This window comes from Schistocerca cancellata, chromosome 6 (assembly GCF_023864275.1).
Source record: "Schistocerca cancellata isolate TAMUIC-IGC-003103 chromosome 6, iqSchCanc2.1, whole genome shotgun sequence".
NCBI lineage: Eukaryota > Metazoa > Arthropoda > Insecta > Orthoptera > Acrididae > Schistocerca > Schistocerca cancellata.
In genome coordinates, this window is record NC_064631.1 from 643,261,658 (window position 1) to 643,284,581 (window position 22,924).

A 22,924-nucleotide genomic window follows, 5' to 3' on the forward strand; every position below is an offset into this window, starting at 1 on the left:
GGGCACCCAAATCTCTCCAACCAAGTCATTGCAAAAGCGGAAGCTTATGTGTCTGCTGTGATATTATCCACCGGCACTGCCTCCGGCCAATGTGTAAATGGTCGATCATTGTAAACAGATATCTTTGTCCGTTCGAAGGTGGAAGTGGTCTGATTACATCCAAATGAATGTGGGCAAAGCAGGCGGTGGTATCAGGAAAATCGCCAATCGGTGTGTGTACATGGTGGTTAATCTTGCAGTGTTGGCACTGAAGACAAGATCGGACCCACTCGTGGCAGTCTTTTTGTATGCATGGCCACACGAAATGTTGCGATACTAGGCGGAATGTTGGGCGTACCCCTGGATGGCACAATCCATGTACTGTATCAAAGGCTTGTCTTCTAAAAGCTGGCGTCAGAAAGAGATGAGGTCAGCCGCGAAAAATGTCGCAGTATAGCTGTGTATCTTACCCCAGAACATCAACGAGTTTCAGTTGCAATGCAGAAGCCGTATCTTTAACATAGGCAAGGAGTTCTTCGTTGTATCTCTGTGCCTGTGCCAGTGCAGGAAAGTCTATGGTACTGGAAACACTGCTGATCCGTGATAGGCAATCCGCAACAATGTTGTCGATCCCAGAAATATGTCTAATGTCAGTAGTAAACTGGGCCACGAAATCAAGGTGATGAAATTGACGGGGGGAGCAGCTGACACTATTCCAACGGAAGGCGAATGTGAGTGGCTTGTGGTCTGTATATATTGTGAAAGTTCGCACTTCCACTTGGGGGCGAAAATATTTCACTGCTTGGTATACTGCCAGGAGCTCACGGTCATATGTGCTCCATTTTCTCTGTGCAGGCGAAAGCTTGTGGGAATAATACACCAGTGGCTGCCATGTGTTGTCTGACCATTGTTGTAACGTGGCTCCGATCGCTGTCTGGCTCGCATCTACGACAATTGCTAATGGTGCGTCGAGCCATGGCAGGGTGTATATGCAGACAAGGAAAAAAAATTCCCGGATTTTTCCCAGATTTCCCGGTTAAAAATACACTTTCTCCCAGGTGAAAACACACTTTTTCCGTGTTGAGCGACAGTATATTTTCCCTTTAAACTGTGAAACTTATCAGTCCTTTGAATGGTTGTGGTTTTATACACAGGCGTTGAATTTCCCAGCACTTTAGAAAATGAAACTCAGGGAAAAAGACATGTTTCGCAAATATGTACGCTGCATATTTTCGTATTACGAAAGTATACATTGCATTTCCACCAAACACCGCATGTTACTTTCCGAATCATTAAAATCGATACTGCGATGCACTTTTGTAAGCCAGTCATAGATCATGTCACATTATCTTGCCAGCTGATGACAGTGGATATTCAGAGCATAGGACACGTGATGTAGTCAGCCAACAGCAACATCACTGTTAAGTAGCACGAACACACAAACAGGGAAAGTTAATAGTTTAAATTAATATACATGGTGTTGCTACAAGAAAAGAAAAGCTTTCACATATAATATTGGTCTCTAAGATTAATAAGCTGCAAGAGAAGCTAAGCTTTTGCATACAATGTTGATCTTTTCTGCACGTGTTACACTTTAAGATATACCACACAAATGTGCTAGTAAAATTTTTAATAATGACATAAATGTCTGATCTTCGGGGTTCGAAATTATCCTAAATGGCTCGTCATCAAAGAGTTGATTTTTAAATGATAGTCAAATGCTCTGTGATTTAAGAAATTCATGGTATATTCTCGCATATAGTTCAACTTACATAAAAGAACATTTACTTTGAAAGTAACGCTTTTCAAACTACCATTCACAATATTTTCCCGCGACCTATTAGAAACAGGTTCGTTTCAGCAGTTGCCAAAGAGCGCAGATAACAGGAGACACCGCGCTTGCGCTGCTACAATGATGTAGGATGCCCGTATGTACGTACGTGTAAAACACTGAAAGATCATACATTATGTCATAAAACAAACAAGACATCAGAGGATACTCTAAGAGCATCGGAATTTCGTGAACCGTACTAAAATGCGCACATTCAAAGTGCATACTTAAAGTGCACATTCGTATGTCCAGATTCACAATGAAGTAGACCTTGACCTGATATTAAGCTTTTCAGTGTGATTTTCGGGATGTAAATTTTGTTGGAGCACCAGTACTGCATTATATCCTGTTTGGTTATTTATTATGGCATAATGCCATACGTGCTAGAAGATGAAAACGTGTACCTGATATGCAGCGAACAGTTGAAACTAGCCAGTACTGTGGAATTAAACATTTTGTTTCCCTCTGTGGAAAAGGTTAATAAATGTCATATTTCGTTAGCAAAAAAAAAAAAAAAAACACCAACAACAACAACAACAGCAACAACAACTTATTTGTTCTGCAGGATGATTAATACTTGACTGTAAGAAAGGTGGAAATAAAACAAAATCCGAAACTAATAACATATTTTAGCCTTCCGTAATTATGTGAAAGTATTTTAATTCACTTGATAGCTCCCGGCCTCGATGTCCATTTTATTTTCATCTGATGGGAGAGTAAACGAAGGGGAAGCAGAAAAATCACCAAATGTAAACACGGGTCACATGGAGACTACTCTCTATAACTCAGACTGTTCTGCGCATCAGCCCGAAAAAGCTGTTAATACAAATAATACATAAGACTGATGTGGTTTCTCAATCTGATTACATCTATTTCGTCACTGTCTGCTAGATAAAATAAAATAGGCCTTTCTAATATTGCGGCAATCTTGTAACACTCGCTGAATAAACAAGACTGTTTTGGCACAAATGGTCATTTTTATAATACGATAGAATATAATTCACGAAGTACCAATATCAAATGCCTACAAGGCCTACTACAAGCAAAAAGCTTTATGTTAGGAAATAGTTTCAGATTTCATTCATTCGTACCAGTTTCTCAAGCATGAGATCGAAAAGAAGTATTACGAAATTTTTATATAAATTTGGAATCATCATACTCTTCCATAATTTGTGTGATGGCCCCGTTTCTTCTCCTTCCTCATTCTAACAAACAATCTTATCATCACCAATTCTGTAGCTATTCCTGCCACTGGCAAAATTTGTTCGCCGATTAACTTCACTAACCCTGACAGAATCAGGTTTAGTTATCGTGGCCAGCTGCTAGCCAGGAACTGTACAACTGGTCCTTACTAGTGTAGCGATCTAGCCTAAAATTTTCTGTCAAAATTTCATTTCCTTGGATACACCGAGAATATAATACATAATCTTTCTCTCATGTTATTCCTCTTAGTCATTTATTTCCATTCTGGTAGTCTGAATCTATGGATTTTGCTAGTAATTATAATGACGCTGATCATTCGCAAACCCAATCAACAACATAATCAGACAGCGATTGGCATTCATCCGTTCGGCTTTACTCCGCTCAGCTCATATAGCCCCGTTCCCTTCAGTCTGTGGATAGTTTATTTCTAGATGCAACGAGGATTCTCCTGACAGAGACATTACTTACACTATGCACGCATTCAAAAATCAACTTATGATTCATTCAGAAATCAACTTAAATGTGTTCAAAAATGTTCAAAAACCAACAGGGATGCGTTTCAAAATCATATGAGAAATCGATAGACCAATGTGCACTGGATGCTAGGCGCTTTGTGAAACAAGTTTTTTTTCCTCAAGAATATGAATTTGGCGCCCACTTTTCCTGATAGCACCTAGCTAGCTGCTTGCACAGCCAACAGCCACATTCCTGTAGCCAGATGCGGGAGAATCTACTACTCAAAAGCGACTCAACTGCGCGTGTGGATGAGCCCGCTCGTAATTGCTAAAACGAATCTAATGTAAACAGTTGTGACTTTATGCTCATCGGTGGCAATTTGTTGTTATGAAGCATCTCATAGTCTTCCTAAAGCCTTTGACACATTTTGCTGTTGGCAGATGCTTGCATGAGCACTGTGTGTCGGTGTTGTATACGGTGCATTTCCTTCGCAATTTAAGTTATTTTAGTTTTTTTCTCTCTTTAATGATTTATTGTTGAAGTATTATTCTGCAGTAGTGGGATACAGTAATATCCTTTGTTAGAGTATCGGTTCTTACCAGTGAAAATTACAAAAATTTAACAGAAAACTAAAACAATGAAAAACTCCCGGAATTCTAAAAAAATCCCGGATTTTTCCCAGTTTTCTCCCAGATGATAAAATTCCCGGGTTTTTCCTGGATCTCCTGGTTGTCCCAGGTCGTATACACCCTGCGTAGGTGTGCAAGAAGTGCCGCGAGGCCGTGCTCTTCTTTTTTGCCTCGAACGCAGAACACATGTCCTCTGTCCACTGTATCAGAGACTAGGCTACTTACTTTAGGGCCTGATAATGCCGCCGTCAAAGGTTCCTACAGCTCCGCAGCATGGGGAAGGTGTCATCGATAAAAATTGAGCATCCCCAAAACACGACATAATTCTTTGATCGTACTTGGTCGGGGTAGCTGCAAGATAGCGTCCACCTTCTCGGACAGAGGAAGAGAGCCTTCAGCAGAAATCTTACGGCCAAGAAATGTCACCTCTGACTGCCCAAAAACACACTTGTCCACGTTCAAGACGACACCGAAATGCTCCAATCGCTCAAAAATCTCTCGCAGATGTTGTCGGTGTTGTTCATGGTCAGCAGAGAACAGTAACACATCGTCCAGGTAGGCAAAACAAAACGGCAGCCCCTGGAGAACCAAGTCTATAAACCTTTGCCAGGTCTGAGCGGCATTGCGTAAACTGAAAGTCATAATTTGCTTTCAAATAAACTGAAAGGCGTTATTATTGCAGTCTTTGGAATTCGTCATTGGCCACTGGAATCTGTGTATACGCTTTAGCGCAGTCCAGAACTGTGAACACAGTGGCACCATGTAAAGCGTGATTATAATCCCTCAGTAACAGAACAGGATATCTGTCTGGCACTGTTCGCGCCTTAAGAGCATGGACGACACCGCATGGGCGCCAAGCTCCACCCTTCTTCAGAACAAGATGTAATGCGGAAGACCACGGGATCTTAGATGGCCGCATTATGCCCTCGCGAATCATGACATCAAATTCTGCCTTTGCTATCAATTATCGATCCGGAGCAAGACGCCTAGGTCGGCATACTACTGGGGGACCATGAGTCGTTTGAATATGATGCACCATGTCATGCGGTATGAACCTGGGAGCACCGGGCGGCCTGGTCAAGTTCGGATAGTGAAGCAGTAATTCAGTGTACTCATCCTCCGTAGCATGGACCACCTTGGCACTGTGCATTGCGATGTTGCGACGGAAACCCGTGACTGCTAAGCCAGTGAAGGTGTCTACCAAGTGTGTGTTCGCGACGTCCAGCAGCAGGTGGTAGTGTGCCAGGAGGTCAGCCCCGATGATCGCCTCCGTGACGTCAGCCACTGTAAAATTCCACTCATACAGGCGATGTAGGCCGAGTTTAAGCTCCATCCTCTGCATGCCATATGTTGCGATGGAAGTTGTTGGCAACCATCAGATGGAAGGTAGTTGGCAGCCGGCAATGATGTATGGCTGTTCGTGCTGTGATACTCAGGTGTGACCTGTGTCAACTAAAAACTTTATGCCGGAACTCCTATCAGTAACGAACAGGCACTTGGAGGATAACTGGCAGTCGGTTGCACCTATTGTCGACTGCCGGTGGTGTCTGGGTGCAAGCATGGCGATGTGAACTACCTTGCCTGATCGCTGAATCGCCGGTGGTACCAGCACAATGGCACCTCGCCTTGTGCAGTGGTAGTACCGCCAGAAGATCTGCTTCTCGGATGCCGCCGTCTGTATCGGCTTCTTCTATTGTTATCACGTGCCAGCAGCGCACTGACCTGGGCGCACAAAAGCTCAACCTTGGCCACGAGTGAATCATGGTCGGCCTGTGCTACAGACACGGTATTGTTTGTACTGTTGTCCAACGCCGCAACTGCGCTGACCTGAGCCAGTGTTATTGCGGCCAGAATCTCGTCTGCTAGCTGCACCACATCATCCAGTGGCATGTTCGTTTGTGAGGCGATTATGGCTTTTATTTGTGGTGGCAACCTACTGCTCCACAGCATTCTGAGCAGACTGTCTGGCACAGTAACGGTGTCAACTTTGCTGCGTAGATGTCTCAGGTATAGAGAAGGCTTCCTGTCGCCAATTTCTTCTTGTGTCAGAACCTGACGTATCCGGTTCTCTTGTGACGTGTCCACCCATCGAATCAACTCTGATTTTAGCCTGGCATAAGCTCCAGTCTCAGACGGTGCTGCGATTATGTCCTGCACCTCGGCTGCGTAACGTTGGTCAAGCTGGCTCACAATCAGCGCAAATTTAGTTGCTTTGGCCGTTATTCCAGCATCGTGGAGAAAATGATTATATTATTGAAATATGAGAAACAGAAAGGCAGTTTGAACAAGATGCCATCAAAAAATGCTGCCAAGTTTGTGCTGCAGTTTTAGGTCTGTATGACATGAACAGAAATTTAAAAAGGTCAAACTGCATAGTGACAGCTGTCTTTGGAAAGTCCTCATCACTTATAAGAATTTGTAAGTACACTTTCTTACAGCCAATCAAACTGAAAAATGATGCTTCTGCAAGAGTGTGCGTAAAGTCTCTTATGTCAGAAATCAGATAATTATCACTTATGATGCACAAGTTTAAAGCTCTGTAATCACCACACAAATTCCAGGTACCATCTTTCTTTAAGATGCATTTAATGGGCAATGGCCAAACATTATCAGAGAGGCAGATGAACCCTGCTTTTCATAGTTCATCTACTGCAACATTTGCTGCATGTAGTTTGTGCGGGGAAGTTGGTGCAGTCAGTGCCGAAGAAGCAGATCTGGGGTGGTGACAACTCAGTGTACAATTCCATTACAGACAGCACTTAGCACGAAGGGCATAGGGGTACATGAGGGCAGGGAGTCGGTTGTGTCAGGTGGTTCATGCACAGTATCTGACTGTGGCACTTCACTAACCTCGTGTGTGATTTCCACTGGGTCGGTTGAAGTAGCCTGCAAGGTTCACTGCAGCTCCTTTGGGAGACAGAGCAGCATTGGTGACCCATATGTTGAACTCAATGAAGGTGGAGCCACATGACGTTGATATCAACTGGCATGATTACACTGAGTCTCACAGTGCTGCAATGGCTGTAGCAATATGTTGGCGAAGGTCATTGTTTTCGTCATGCATATGAGCGATGGAGAGACATAAGTTAAAACATAGCATCTGGAGTGACTGAATGTTGAGGCACTGGGAGGAGTGTTCATGAGAATCAACAGTGAGAGGTGCTAGCCGAGACTGACTCAGATCCTCAACTGGGTCAGGGGAGTTTCTTGCTGATGATGCAGATGATGGGTTGACCGCCATTCTGAAAAAGTAAAATGCCATGAGCCAGGTCTAGTAGCAGCTGGTAGTGTCGTTAAGAAGTCTGCTCCCGTGACATCAGTGATGAGGAAGGTCCATGGTAGCAGGTTGTCATGATACAGATCGATGTTGACGGTAATTGAGTCGTATACAGTGATTGTAGATTCACATGCCACATGAAGTTGAACGTATGAAGTGACAGTAGGAGAGGGTGTGCTGGTCAGGGGCACAGTAATGATGTCAACACCTGTATCAACAAATAGTTTTGTGTTGTGTAGCCAAACAGGTAGAAGTGAGAGCAGGAAGGTCGTGGCCATAGTACTTGGGTGTTCTGTGCATGGAGGTAGCATGACTAGGGGCCCTATTCTGTATCTTTCCACCATTTTGCCGAGCGGTTCGGTACGTAGATGCACCGAATGGTCTTGTTTTCGAAACAAAGCTCCAACAGTATTCAATAAGTATTTTGAAAGTGATGCCAATCAGTCCTAGCAAACCAAAATGCTGTTATCAGTTCTCCTCATGCCAACCAATGAAAAGCAATCTGCCTCAGATCCATGCATGTGCACTGCAGCACCACAGTGGCATGAACTCAAAGTGGATAGCAGCCGACACAGGCCAATTCACAGTACCAAAAAGTATGGTTAGATTATGTAATACTGTTCAAATTTCACTGACCACGGGCTTCCATGAATGCATTATAACAATGGAATATTGCCTGTGTTCTGAAAACTGTCGTAAATGTCACAGTATGTCATTTTATTCTCATTCACGTCAACGTCTTGTTTTGGATTTTATGTTTCAGAATATGAGTTAGGAATGGAGTGTAGTACCACATTGTACAAATACATTTATAAAAACACCCAAAAAATTCATCATTTTTTCTGTTTTCCGTCATTCCTTAGTTGCTTCAAAATACATGAATGTACGTTTCATCTATGAAACTAATTGAAGGCAGTTTGTTTATTGCCAAATGCATTTCACTTCCTTATTTGTGATGATGCTTCACAAATAAAGGAAGCAAAATGTGTATGGGAATTAACTACCTTCAGTTAGTTTCGTAGATGGAACACATCTCCACAAATCCAAAAAATTGTTTAAGAGAGTGTCAAAGAATAAGAAGATGCATAGAATGTGGTTGTAGCTCAGTCCTAGAGATCCAAATGATGAAGTAGCCTACTGCCCTATATGATACATCAACAATTTGGTTCTTAAAAACAAAATTTTAAAAAATCACCTTTTTGAGAGCGTGTGGCAAGTGCAGCTATAAAAGTTCATTGTAGTTTATAACATGCATCTGATGAATCAAAATGTTTCATGTATGGTGGTATAGTCTGAAAATATTGTGGCAGGAACCTTTCATCTCTGTCTACTGTTGTTAAGGATTCGATCGCAGATAAATAGGCCTACTTGTGACAAGCTAGAGTATAAAGATGATTGCTGCTAGTTTCATTCACAGTAATTTATGTTGTGCTCTTCATTCCTGTCTGACCACAATCTCGGAAATCTCTACATATTCTGAAAAAAATGGTGGATTATTTGTGACAAGAAGTAGCATAAATGTCACTGGCAGTTGTTTCATGCACAGTAATTTCATCTTTCATTTCTTAAACATATGGAAGTCATGAAATCGGAGATACACGTTACTGAGAAAGTGCACTCTTATGTGTAAATTATATGAATATTTCAGAAAAATGCTTAACTTTGACAATTAACGAAGTCTCCAAATGTGTTGCAAACGTGAAGAGGAAAAAAAAATTCAGCACTACAAACCTACATCCTTTGTGATGGCAGCCTGTCACCTTACCAACTTCGCTACTACAACTTGCATGCTATTGGCACTTGATATTAGGTAATTCCATTTGAGAGAGACACAGGCTGACTTCGTTACCGAATGATGCGGGCGTAAGCCATAAATGCATGAAATTTTGGAAGGTTTCCTCTTCAGACTTCACAAAATTCCTCTGCATTGTTACTTAAAAGTTTTAAATGCATTTTGATAATTAAGAAGTGAAGCATTTGCAGAAAAGAGTACGGGAAGTCACTAGTAATTTCAGGTTACACTCATGTAATATACATAAGTAGAGCCAATGTCTTGATATTTAATAACCTTTAAACTCTTAATTGCATAAAAATAACAAGTATTTTGAGAGAATATTGACCAAAAACTTTTTTATCACTCACAGTAACAACCTAACCTAACCATATTTCTAACAAAGGAAAATAGTCTATTATGGTCTCACTTTCCAACCGGACGCATCCTGTGGTGATTCTTTAGTAACACAATCACTAAATCCAAAGCTAAAATTGCTCAATATGTTTAAAATAACAAATTATAAGTGTACATAAACCACAGCCAACCAAATGACAGGGCCATAATGAAATCCAAAAGCTCTTGGTACAGTCGTCAAAAAATCGGTGGGAGGACCGTTCTGTAACAGGTCTCAGAAACTTACTGAATAGAAAATTCGGATAAAGAACCAAAAATGATGCCACTGCTGAGACTGACCTACTGCACTGATCAGTGTGAATTATATAGAATAGGGTCCTGATGAGAGCAATCCGGTGCATCTACTGTGGCCACTGTTGGAGTTTGGAAATGCACTTTGTGCCTGAGAGTTACATGCCACATTCCCAAATTGAGAGTGAAACCAGTATCAGCATGGGAGGGTGGCTGAGTGGCAATTGAAGCTGTTGCAATTTGCACGAAAATGTTATGAGATGAAGCAGCCATTTGCTTGCACTTTAATAACTTTTCTCATCTCCTGACCACACCTTTTATTATTTCCAAAATAACCTTATGTGTTTTGACATTCTTTCATTTTCAAAAGCTATGAAATGCAACACAAAACTGTTATCAGAAGATATAAAAAAAAAGGCACACTTAAAATAATATATATAAGATTTTATGACCATACAACAGTTTTCTGTGGATAACAAACATTGTAAAATACCATTATGCAATTAAAAAAGGGGGAAAGAGGGGGTTTTCTGTGGATAACAAACAATGTAAAATACCGTTATGCAATTAAAAAAGGGGGAAAGAGGGTTGGGGGGGGGGCTGAAAGGGTTATGAAACATTTGTAGTTACAGGATTACAAACAGTTTTAAAGGATTTTTCAATATGTCAAGATTAATCTCGTTTCCCTTCAGTGCCCCCCCCCCCCCTCCTCCCCTTTGTTAATCACATCATGGCATTTACAATGTTTGTTGCTCACAGAAAACATTTTTATGGTCATAAAAGCACATAAAAAGATCTTACGTACATTATTTTAAGGGTACCATTTCCTATATCTTCTGATACCAGTTTCTTGTTGTATTTTACAGCCTTTGAAAATGACAGCACGTCAAAATGCATAAGGTGATTTTGAGACAGTAAAAAATGTGGTCAAGACATCAGAAAAACTATTAAAGGTGAAGTTGTGTTGCTGGGCGGGGAAGCCTGTGGGTCATCACACTGAAGGCCTTTCTCCCTCATGGTGACTGGCACTGATAGTTCAGGTAGTGTTACATGAACTCGATCGGCCTCAGCAGCATTACGTCAGTGATTTGTGCATTGTTAGTGTTGGCCGATGGTGTGTATTCTATCCATGGGGCATAATTTCCCATTGATGGACTCCTTTTAATGCAAAATCATCACAAGTTGGACCTGCGATGGCAGTTTAATGATCCACAAACTTCACAGAGGCTGTTCAGGTATTAGGTTTGTATCCACCAGTGTTCAGAAGTGGCGCCACAGCTATGAAAAGATGCCTCCACCAAGCTTCCTTGTAAGCAACTAGCTTGAGCTGTTGTTCCATTGTCCACGGCAAGCACTGGAGCACCAGCATGAAAAATAAGTCACTAATGAAATCCGCCTGCTCACTGATGTGGCTCAGGAGAGTGATGAATTTAGTAGTATCATCCATTATTCTACGTGTGAGCATGACGTACTCACTGATGGTGAACCACATGGTGGGTCAATCAGTGCAGAATGGTCAAAGCTTGAATGTTGAACAGAAAGTAGGCACGGTGCAGGCCAGAGTGTGAGCAGAACCAGTGTAGTGAAACCCGGAGCGGTAGGTACAGCAGCAGTGTCATTGGCCAATAGTTAACATGGTTGTGTCAGCTCCTGTGATGCAAGGGATTGCAATAACTGTGGATCATCAGAGTCCGAAAATGGCTGCACCATTATTACATTGTTACCAGCATGGCTGTACAATGAGAAAATGCAACCAGACTCAGTCAACGCGGGTCACTAATAATCATCAGAAGGTTGTGTGTTCAAATCACATCAGAGTCACCAATGTCTTTCCTTGCTATGGTGTTGATTAGGGAACATAATCTATGCACATACAGTTGGTATAAATGGTGACTTATTATAATGTATCAGAGCTTACATAAACACGACTGTCATATCAAAGACAGTTCACACAAGGCTTGAGTGCCCAGAATCAGAGAGGTATTTCAGCATTAATGGATGCAGTGTTATCTGTGGAGTCACTGAAATACAATAAGCTTGACCACCAAAGACCAAATAACGTTAAACAAATGTATTAACAGATTTGATGTAGGCTGTTCACAGAAAGGATATTGAATTGTGTGAGAACAGATCTTGAAGTTGGATTACAGTGGTTAGTTTCCATATACAGTCCTGACTCACAGACATCTGTCAAATATTTTTAAATACAAGGTGACATTTGGGACTGGATACCTTGAAAAATAAGTTTGACAATGCACTACAACAATGGAGTCAATGATTAGAGCTATCTGAATAGAAAAATACATCAAGTTTTATAAGTTAAAAAATTAAAGGTTGTAGCATAAGCGACAAATATAAGATTTAGAAGCATACATCACTAGGTGAAAGATAAACACTGTGTGAAGAAAAATTAAAGAGGCCTTTGGATAAAAGAGAAGCACCTACATGAACATCAAGAGCTCAGAAGGGAAAGTTGAAAGGAGAAAGGATATGAACTTGGATGCAATATTATGGAATGGAAAAGGATGTAGATGAAGATGAGGTGAGAGATATGATGCTGCAAGAAGAATTTGACAGAGCACTGAAAGACTTAGTCAAAACAAGGCCCAGAGAGTACACAACATTCTGGTTCTGAGCACTATGGGACTCAACTGCTGAGGTCATTAGTCCCCTAGAACTTAGAACTAGTTAAACCTAACTAACCTAAGGACATCACAAACATCCATGCCCGAGGCAGGATTCGAACCTGCGACCGTAGCGGTCTTGCGGTTCCAGACGGCAGCGCCTTTAACCGCACAGCCACTTCGGCCGGCGCACAACATTCTGCCACAACTGCCGACAGCTGTGGGAGAGCCAGCCATGACAAAAATCTTCCATCTGATATGCAAGATGTATAAGTTACATAAAATACCCTCAGACATTGAGAAGAACGTAATAATTCCAATTCCACAGACAGGTGTGAACTACCAGTTTAATAAGCCATGATTGCAAAATACTAATACTAATTCTCTACTGAAAAATGGAGAAACTGGTAGGAGCCAACCCTGGGGAAGATCAGTTTGGATTTCAAGAACATGTAGGAACACATGAGGCAATATTGATCTATGACTTATCTTAGAAAATGGAAAGGCACGCCTAAGTTCGCAGCATTAGTAGACTAAAAGAAAGCATTTGACAGTGTTGACTGGCGTACTCTTTTTCAAATTCTGAAGGTAGCAGGGGTGAAATACAGAGACCAAAAGGCTATTTACAGCTTGTACAGAAACCAGACAGCAGTTGTAAGAGTTGAGTGGCATAAAAGGGAAGCAGTGGCTGAGAAGGGAATGAGAGAGGATTATAGCCTATCCCTGACATTAGTCCATCCGTACATTGAGCAAGCAATAAGGCACACCAAAGAAAGCTTTGGAGTAGGAATTAAAGTTCATTCAAAAGGAATATAAACTTTGAGGTTTGCTAATGACATTGTAATTCTGTCAGAGACAGCATGGGACTTCGAAGTGCAGTTGAATGGAGTAGATGAATAGTATTCTGAAAGGAGGATATAAAATGAACACCACCAAACGGAAACAAGGATAATGGAATGTAGTCATATTAAATCATGTGATGCTGAGGGAATTAGATTAGGAAATGACACACTTAAATTAGTAGATGAGTTTTGTGATCTGTGCAGCAAAATGACTACCGATGACCGAAACAAAAAGGATATAAAATGTAGATTGGCAATAGCAAGAAAAGCATTTCTGAGGAAGAGATCCGCACATACACAGACACAAGCTGATTGTGTCTGTGTATGTGCAGATGGATATGTGTGTGTGTGTGCGAGTGTATACCTGTCCTTTTTTCCCCCTAAGGTAAGTCTTTCCGCTCCCGGGATTGGAATGACTCCTTACCCTCTCCCTTAAAACCCACATCCTTTCGTCTTTCTCTCTACTTCCCTCTTTCCTGACGAAGCAACCATTTGTTGCGAAAGCTTGAATTTTGTGTGTGTGTTTGTTTGTGTGTTTATCGACCTGCCAGCCCTTTTGTTTGGAAAGGCTCATCATCTTTGTTTTTAGATATATTTTTCCCATGTGGAATGTTTCCCTCTATTATACTCACAGTTGTTTACTATTTGTGTGGGCTCATGAACTGAATGCTCGAAAAAATTTTCTGAGAATGTGTTTAGCACAGTTTCAATTGATGTTTTATGCATACCTCTGGGTTTAAACAAGTATTTTCGCCAACATGGTGGTGATGTGGTCTTCAATCCTGAGACTGGTTTGATGCAGCTCTCCATGCTACTCTATCCTGTGCAAGCCTCTGCATCTCCCAGTACCTACTGCAGCCTACATCCTTCTGAATCTGCTTAGTGTATTCATCTCTTGGTCTCCCTCCACAATTTTTACCCTCCATGCTGCCCTCCAGTACTAATGCGGTGATCCCTTGATGCATCAGAACATGTCCTACTAACCAATCCCTTCTTCTAGTCAAGTTGTGCCACAAACTCCTCTTCTCCCCAATTCTATTCAATACCTCCTCATTAGTTGTGTGATCTACCCATCTAATCTTCAGCATTCTTATGTAGCACCACATTTCGAAAGCTTCTATTCTCTTCTTGTCTAAACTATTTATCATCCATGTTTCACTTCCATACATGGCTACACTCCATACAAATACTTTCAGAAACGACTTCCTGACACTTAAATCTATACTTGATGTTAACAAATTTCTCTTCTTCAGAAACGCTTTCCTTGCCATTGCCAGTCTACATTTTATATCCTCCCTACTTCGACCATCATCAGTTATTTTGCTCCCCAAATAGCAAAACTCCTTTACTACTTTAAGTGTGTCATTTCCTAATCTAATTCCCTCCGCATCACCCGACTTAATTTGACTACATTCCATTATCCTCGTTTTGCTTTTGTTGATGTTCATCGTATATCCTCCTTTCAAGGCACTATCCATGCCGTTCAACTGCTCTTCCAAGTCCTTTGCTTTCTCTGACAGAATTACAATGTCATCGGCGAACCTCAAAGTTTTTATTTCTTCTCCATGGATTTTAATACCTACTCCGAACTTTTCTTTTGTTTCCTTTACTGCTTGCTCAATATACAGATTGAATAGCATCGGGGAGAGGCTACAACCCTGTCTCACTCCCTTCCCAACCACTGCTTCCCTCTCATGTCCCTCGACTCTTATAACTGCCCTCTGCTTTCTGTACAAATTGTAAATAGCCTTTCGCTCCCTGTATTTTACCCCTGCTGCCTTCAGAATTTGAAAGAGAGTATTCCAACAACTCCAGAGGAGATGCAGGAATGTATCGTTCTTGCTTGTAATTCTCTTCAGCAGGCATACTGGAAGCAGTAAATAATTCTTTCATTCAACGAGTGCAACAGTGTACTGGTGTTCAGGGTCACCACCCTGAACACCTTTGAATGTTCTACTCCTTGGCAGTGGTACAGGACAGGCAAAGTCAATTTTGTGTTATGTTTTCACTTAGTTTTCATTTGTTTTCTGACAACTCCAGCAAGTGGACGAGTTTTTGATCCTGGGGTCAAAGTCAGTGTTGTGTTATGTAATTAATAACGTGTTGTTTCAGTGAATGGTACACTGTGATACATTTTTGTATAGGTCTTTAGGAGAGGAAATTAATTACCAAACAAAAAATGCAGGGTGCCATTTAAAAAAGTCATACCGCTGTTCATATCTTTGTAAAAAAACAGAGCTACAATGAAGGCAATCATGCTGACTGATGTCCCCCTGACAGCTAAAGAACATTTGCTTGAAACATTTTGTAATTTGCATCTGGACAAACAGTTATTTAGGGTGGCCAAGATAAATGGGACACCCTGTATAGTAACGTTTGCTGATGATACAAGTAATTTGATCAAGGGCATCAAATCCTCAGTGCAAATTACAACTAAAACAATAACACGCCAAGTACACAAATGAAGATTGGTAACTGTTCTAAGTGTCAAATATGACATCTGTCAGGAGAATGAAAAAAATGCTGTATCTCTGTTCATACTTAACTGATTTGAAACCACAGAAATGTGCTACTCACTTTATTACCACAAAAATAATGTGACAAAGTAGAAAATAAATACTTTATTAAGGAAGTTCTAAAGTACATTTCCAGGAAGCTGACTGGTTCTATGCCTATAAGTAAGTTTTTTATTAGTTAATTCTTGCAAAGTAGAAAACAACAACTACCCACTGTTAATAACACTGTTTATTTACACAAACTGCACCATTACCAGTTTTGAAATGACTGTTCAGATTCAGAAGGCTGTTAATGTTTATATTACATTTGCTGTTTACATGAAAAGCTATCTGAAGATTAACCTGTCACTTCAGAACCAGTAATGGCGATATTTGTGTAAATAAACAGCATTATTAACAGTGGCTGGTTGCTGCTTCCTTCTCCGCAAGAATTAACTTGTTTTCTGTGCACAGCCAGGGTCTCAAACATGTCATATTTTGGCAAAATCACAGGAGAAAGTTTTTGTCATAATGGAAATGATAGGTTCCGCAAAAGATGCTCAGAATGGTGTGGAATACCATAACACATGGGGCTCATGACAAAGACTGAAGGCACAGTCAAGAACAGAGACAGAAACTGTAAGAGTGTGACAGTACAAAGAATTTAACACTCATGCAACGTGAGTGTAGGCTGAGTAAACAAGATCTGGGCTCATGCTAGCATGCAACTGACCTTGGAGTACATGTGTTCGAATCAGGAAAGCTACAGTTCCAACGTATGCAACACTAGTGCTGCTTACTATGGAATTGAAGATCACTCTGATTGTTGAATGTGAACAACTCCTCATCTGACATATATGAGTCTGGAGGGAACACAAAATGCTGTATTATATTGTTTGCACTTTGTTGTTGTTGTTTTTTTACCTTTTTCACGATGTGATATTGTGTTCCTTGACTTGTCCTACATTACAGTAGAGCGTTTGTAGAGAATGCAATTTAACAGGACTAAATGAAAATCAAATAAAATCACTCATACAGGCTGCATGACTTTTATGGATAAAAAAAAAGGGCGTGTAGGTGACAATGAAACAAACAAATAATTTAATAAAGTTGGGTTAAGACAACAATGGTTTCCCCAATGCAATATATGTCCAGATGATGTCATGCAAATGTTACAACACTGTTAACGTCTAATGCTATGTTTCAAAATAAATACTGCAAGTGAGGTATAAATTACAAAGTCGTAGACTGTCCTCATTTGATTTTATCACCATTTCAGATTCCCAAGTACTGGTACAGGCATTGATGAGGAGACATGTTGAAGCTTGCCTTCACATGAGTGGTGGCCATGTAGAACACTTGTAGTAATCAGTTTGTCCTCAAGTGCATATCTGCAGTTTGAATTCTCAGGTACTCTGTTACAAAATGTTAATGCACTCAGTAGTAATACATCATATCAGGGAAACTATTGGTTCATGGACTTATGATTATTAGGGTTATTTGCTTGTTTCATAGTGTCATCCACTTGCCCCTGTTTGATAGATATACAGTAGTTGTGTGACATAGAATGAATATTTTTGAAACTTCACATATTTTTGTGTTTTTAATATTTATTCAATCTTTAATATAGTGTTGATATATAGTTGAGATTTACTGTTATATGACATTATGATAAGCACACCATCTTATTTCTCTAATACATTTTTTTTTTCCTATTTGTAGGCAATGGTCAGAAATACAGTTTATATCAACAATATTATTGTTGCGAGTTCTCAAGGTCTCTCCTTTTTGCTTACAACTTACATTATTAAATATATTGGCAAGAAAATGACTATGGGTGAGTGCCACATGAAGTTATTTTGTAGATAAAAAATAATTTACTCCCCCTATGTAAACATGATTAAATAATATCTTGAACTGTCCATGCTGTTTATGAAAACAAAGAGATCTGAAATAGTTTCTGTGTTGTACAAAAACTGCTGGAGCTCTTGTAAATTCTTTATAAAATGTGTGACTGATTTTTAATTTAAATTACATAATCAGATCCAAATCTGAATAAGAATAAGAAAGTGACCGTAAACAGTACCACACAAAGACCATATCATAGCTGTAAGAAGTGTCCACAAAACTGAATACTTACACTGTAATGGTCAAGTAACTTTTACAGTCTGATCCCAAATCTTTCTACAAAAATTGGGAAATTTGTAAAAAGCAACAGTCATGGATTAAAATGCAGCAATGAAACTGTAACCTGTGTACAAGTGGTATGAGATAAGAGATTATAAAAAGCATTTGACAAGGGTGGGGGGGGGGGGGGGCAAGGGGTGAGAAGATGAAGTGTAGAGTTAGCAGTACCTCAGCTGAAGCCTCGCTGCAATGGATCGCTGCAACTGAAATACACAAACTGACAGGATATCAAAACATACATCCTGACAGCTGTCAATTCATATATGACAGCTGCAGTGTTCCATCCTGGTGAGACTTCAGCTCAGACACTGCTAACTCTATAAGTCGTCTTTCTCTCCCTGTCCCCCGCCTCCTGCACCCCTCTTTCTGGTGCTTTTTCTCTAGTCTATCATCACATTTGTTCATAGATTCCACTTTCATTGCCCCGTTTTAATCCATGAACATCACTTTTTTGGAAATTTCCCAAATTTTAAAGAAAGGATAGGGATCAGACTGCAAATGTGGCTTAACCACTATAATGCAAGTATTCATTCTTGCAGACACATTTTATCGCTGTGATATGGTCCTTGTGTAATACTGCTTGCAATCTCTTTCTTATTTCTATTCAGATGCACACTTGATGGCATAATTTAAATCATGAAACTGATCATTCCTTTTCTAATGGATTTACAACAGCTGCAGTAGTTATTATTCAATAAGCCAAAGTTTGGCTGTGGATGACCATCCAGCAAACTCTGCCAGCTTTTGTGTATTTTAAACAGTCTGAATTTTGATAGTATAAGCTATGAATACCAGAACACTTTATTTTCCCCCAAAAAAAGTCTACAATTACTCTTTCAAACCGAAATATTTAATAATTTTTTCTTTGCAGTGATAGGATATGTCGGAGCAGCCATATGTTCAATGGCAGCTTATTGGACATACAGCACATCAACTGCATTGGCCTGTTTTGCTCTTATTGTGTCATTTACTGGTGTGAGTAACATTGCATGCTTAGCTGCCATTGTGGACATGTTCCCTACAGGTGTCAGGTAGTGTACCAACATTTTCTCTCATAGAATATAAATTCAATTAACATTTCTTACAGCGTATAGCTGCAGAAGTTTAATCGTTTAATGAGAAGGTTCTAGGGTATATACAAATAATGGAAAATCCAGGTTGGAATGTAACAATATTATGGAGAGGACAGTTGCTACTCACCATATAGTGGAGATGCTGAGCCGGATATAGGCACAACAAAAAGACTCAGACTATCTCTCTCTCTCTCTCTCTCTCTCTCTCTCTCTCTCTCTCTCTCTCTCTCTCTCTCTCTCTCTCTCACACACACACACACACACACACACACACATGACCACAGTCTCTCGCAGCTGAAGCCAGAGACTGTGGTCATTTATGTGTCACTTGCATCTGTGTGTGTGCATGTGTGTTTCCTCTATTTCTGTCAAAGGCCTTGTTGGCTGAAAGCTTATTTTGTTATAGTCATTTTGTTGTGCTTATCTCTGACTCAGCATCTCCGCTTTATTGTGACTAGGATATACACATTTTTTTTATCACTGGTTAGAGTCTGATGTTCCATTAACTCATAATTACAAGTCATTGTAACATAAATGACAATTTGTAATTTTATCATAGCTAGACATCTTCGTCATTAGAGAGTGTCACAAAGAAGGCCCAATTTCAGTCTGGAGGTTGCTTGAAATGGGGCATTGTGATGAGTGCAAATGCGCACATTCCAGCTTAGTGCGACTTTTAATATGGAATGTCTGTAAAAAAGAGTAATTGAGGGACAAATCAGAATTCAGTTTGATACCAGATGTGAGGCAGGTCAACATGGATCATAAGGTAGAAAGGCGAAAGGTCTCTGGAGTAAACCAAGTCAGGTGTCAGCATGGGGTCACAGTGACTTGCATGAGGCAGGAGGTGGAGGAACACAGTCATGGTGGAGGCAAATAAAACATGAAATGCAGTATGTGTAGGTGGGCACCCATCCACATTTTGGAAAGTGGATTGGTCCAACCAGTACCCTCCAGCAAAGAAAAAATAGTTCTTTCAATAAACAATTAAGGTCAAGTAGCCAGCAGTGGCAAAAATTAGATAAAAGCACAATTCCATAATTCAAGTACTAGAGAGTCAATAAGGGTGAGTTAATCTGAGTAGGTTCAGTTTTATGGAAAAGATGGTGGCTGATATCACAGCAGTACAGAGAGCGGGAGGGATGGAAGGAATGCCACTGTTAAATGACTTGGAGTTCTGGCAGAGAACAGGCTGGATGGGTGGCAGCATCACTCCCCCTCATCTCATAAATAAACTTTGCCTTCTCCCTTTTCCTCAGATAGAGCCAGAGTGTGGGTATAAACTTGCACATAGGTTTTGCTCTTTTATATTTGTCAATTAAACTTTGATTTGTACTGTGACAGTGACAGAGGCATAGATGAATCTAGATCACTTAACAAAGCTTATTCTGCACAACAACACAGATGCCAGTGGGCATGATATGTCAAGATGCCGTGCTTGCTCCTGCTGCTGGACTTCTCATTTGTGGTCAAGCAACCATCAATGATAATCTGTTGGTTACAACCACTACTAATTTGAATAGTGCGATGTTGATTAGGTGGCTCTGTATAATTCTTTCGGAAAAGATACTGGTACTGTGTCGGGAAGATCCAAGTGGCAGAAAGAGTGTTATACTCATGAGAGTGCAATTGGAATGAGCCTAATTGTAACAACACTACCTACATATTTGAACTGGATGGAACATTGCACCAGTAGCGTAAGCATCACATAGAGAGGCATAACCACACGGCTGCCATCATAGTGGGTTCTGAGTTGCACAGTATGGAAATGGTGTTGTTTGTAACAGTTTGAAGAACGATTTATAGAGGCCAGCACTCCTCATGATGATATGTAAATTTCACCAGGACCTTGTTACTTTCTCTAGTAGTGGCAATCCTACATTTCTCAGCATTAGCTTTATGATTTGGTAGAGATACAGAATTCACAAGGTGGCAAACAACACACAAATGGTTGCTCTGTAATTAAAGTCCAGCAGATTACAGGTCAAGAAAGTTCGGAGGCTGACTACACTGCTAAACTGCAGGTAAGTCATAGATAGGATCTCCCATGCACCCTTGTAATGCTATCACTTACCGTACCAGACAGCCAAGCTGATAAGGTGTTTTATTACATAGGGATTCCCATACATCACTTCTCCTGTTGGGACACCAATGTTAGTTCTTATCTCATTTTTAGCTGACCTGGAGGAGCACCATGTCCCCTTCAGAGAACAGGCGATAATGGAATGTTCCATGCTTTTCTTTATTTTCAAATAACCAATTTTGGACCAGCTTCCCCATCTTCAGATCTGTTAAACAAAAATTAATTAGTAATTGATTCAAGACTTATGTTTACAAAGCTTGAATATTTGTAAGAAATTAATTATACTGCAAAAAATACATTTATTACAGTGACAGAGTAACTTGTCAATACTGTTGCAAGTTCACTGTTGTAATTAAACAGGTACTAGACTACTGAGATTTATATTAGAATTTTTGAGGAACCTAATTGTTGCAACACTTGTAATCCTGGAAAGTGCCCTCTATCTATAGAGAATGGATTGCCACACAAAAAGATCCTACATATGACATTTAAACAACAATGAACAATATAACATGAAATAATTTAAAAACTTTAAAAGAACTTAAAAAAAAATTAAATTGTGTCTTTCTCTTCTGTTAAATGATTGATGAAGGAGCTTCCCAATGCAATGCTGGACAGAGTACCAAGCTAAACTTACCTCTGCTACATCCAATATGATGCCACCAGAGTGCTGAAAGACTGAAAGCTGCCATAGCTGGTGCCTGGCAGAATATCAAATACCATCTATAAGTAAGGCTGATAATAATTCCCATGCATAAAATCACTTTGCTCATTAAGCAGTTTTTCTGGGGTTTTTATCTGATGTGCATAATTTCCATTGCCTCCACTGCATTTAGATAAAAAACTTTTCAGAGCTCTGTGTAGTACCACTATTTGTTTACTTATTGTACTAATCTTCTAACAATATTGTGAAAAGGAAAGTTCCTACTCAACATGTAGCATAGATGCTGAGTCGCAGATAGGCACAACAAAACAACAGTCACAAATAATAGCTTTCAGCCACTAAGTCCTTCATCAGAATTAGACAGCAAACACACACATACACACTCATGCAAATGCAACTCGCACACACGACTGCAGTCTCAGGAAACTGAGGCCTCACTGGAAACTGAGGCCTCACTGCAAGCAGCAGCACTGGTGCATGATGGGAGTGGTGACTGGGTGAGGGTAAGGAGGAGGCTGGGGCATGGAGGGAGAGGGATAGTAGAGTAGGAGAGGCAGAAAGTGAGATGCTGTTAGGGAGCCTGGAGGAATGGGTTTGAAAGAGGGTAGGGCAGTTATGTGCAGTTGGGAGGTGGGGAGGGGATAGCGGAAAAGGGGAGAAGTAAAAAGATTGGGTGTGATGGAAGAATGAGGGCTGTGTAGTGCTGGGGAACAGAGAAGGGGCTGGACAGGAGAGGACAATGACAAATGTAGGTTGAGGCCAGGAGGGTTAAGGGAACATAGGATATATTGCAGGGAAAGTTCACATCTGCGCAATTCAGAAAAGCTGGTGTTGGTGGGAAGGATCCATATGGCACAGGTTGTTAAGCAGTCGTTGAAATGAAGGATGTCATGTTTGGCAGCGTGCTCAGCAACAGGATGGTCCACTTGTTTCTTGGTCACAGTTTGTCGGTGGCCATTCATGCAGACAGACAGCTTGTTCGTTATCATGCCCACATAGAATGCAGCACAGTAGTTGCAGCTTAGGTTGTAGATCACATGACTGGTATCACAGGTAGCGCTGTCCTTGATGGGATAGGTGATGTTTGTGACCGGACTGGAGTAAGTGGTGGTGGGAGGATGTATAGCACAGTTCTTACATCTAGGTCTATTACACGGGTATG

General features: G+C 40.6%; 1 protein-coding gene across 1 annotated transcript in view; it reads left to right on the forward strand.

Annotated features, from left to right (window-relative positions):
* Window positions 1-22,924, forward strand: part of LOC126190909 (synaptic vesicle glycoprotein 2B-like) — a 249,317-nt gene that overhangs the window by 186,863 nt on the left and 39,530 nt on the right. Inside the window, exons 9-10 of the mRNA XM_049931539.1 lie at window positions 17,478-17,592; window positions 18,814-18,973. Coding sequence (XP_049787496.1) covers window positions 17,478-17,592; window positions 18,814-18,973 — 275 coding nt within the window. The remainder of the gene's footprint in view (window positions 1-17,477; window positions 17,593-18,813; window positions 18,974-22,924) is intronic.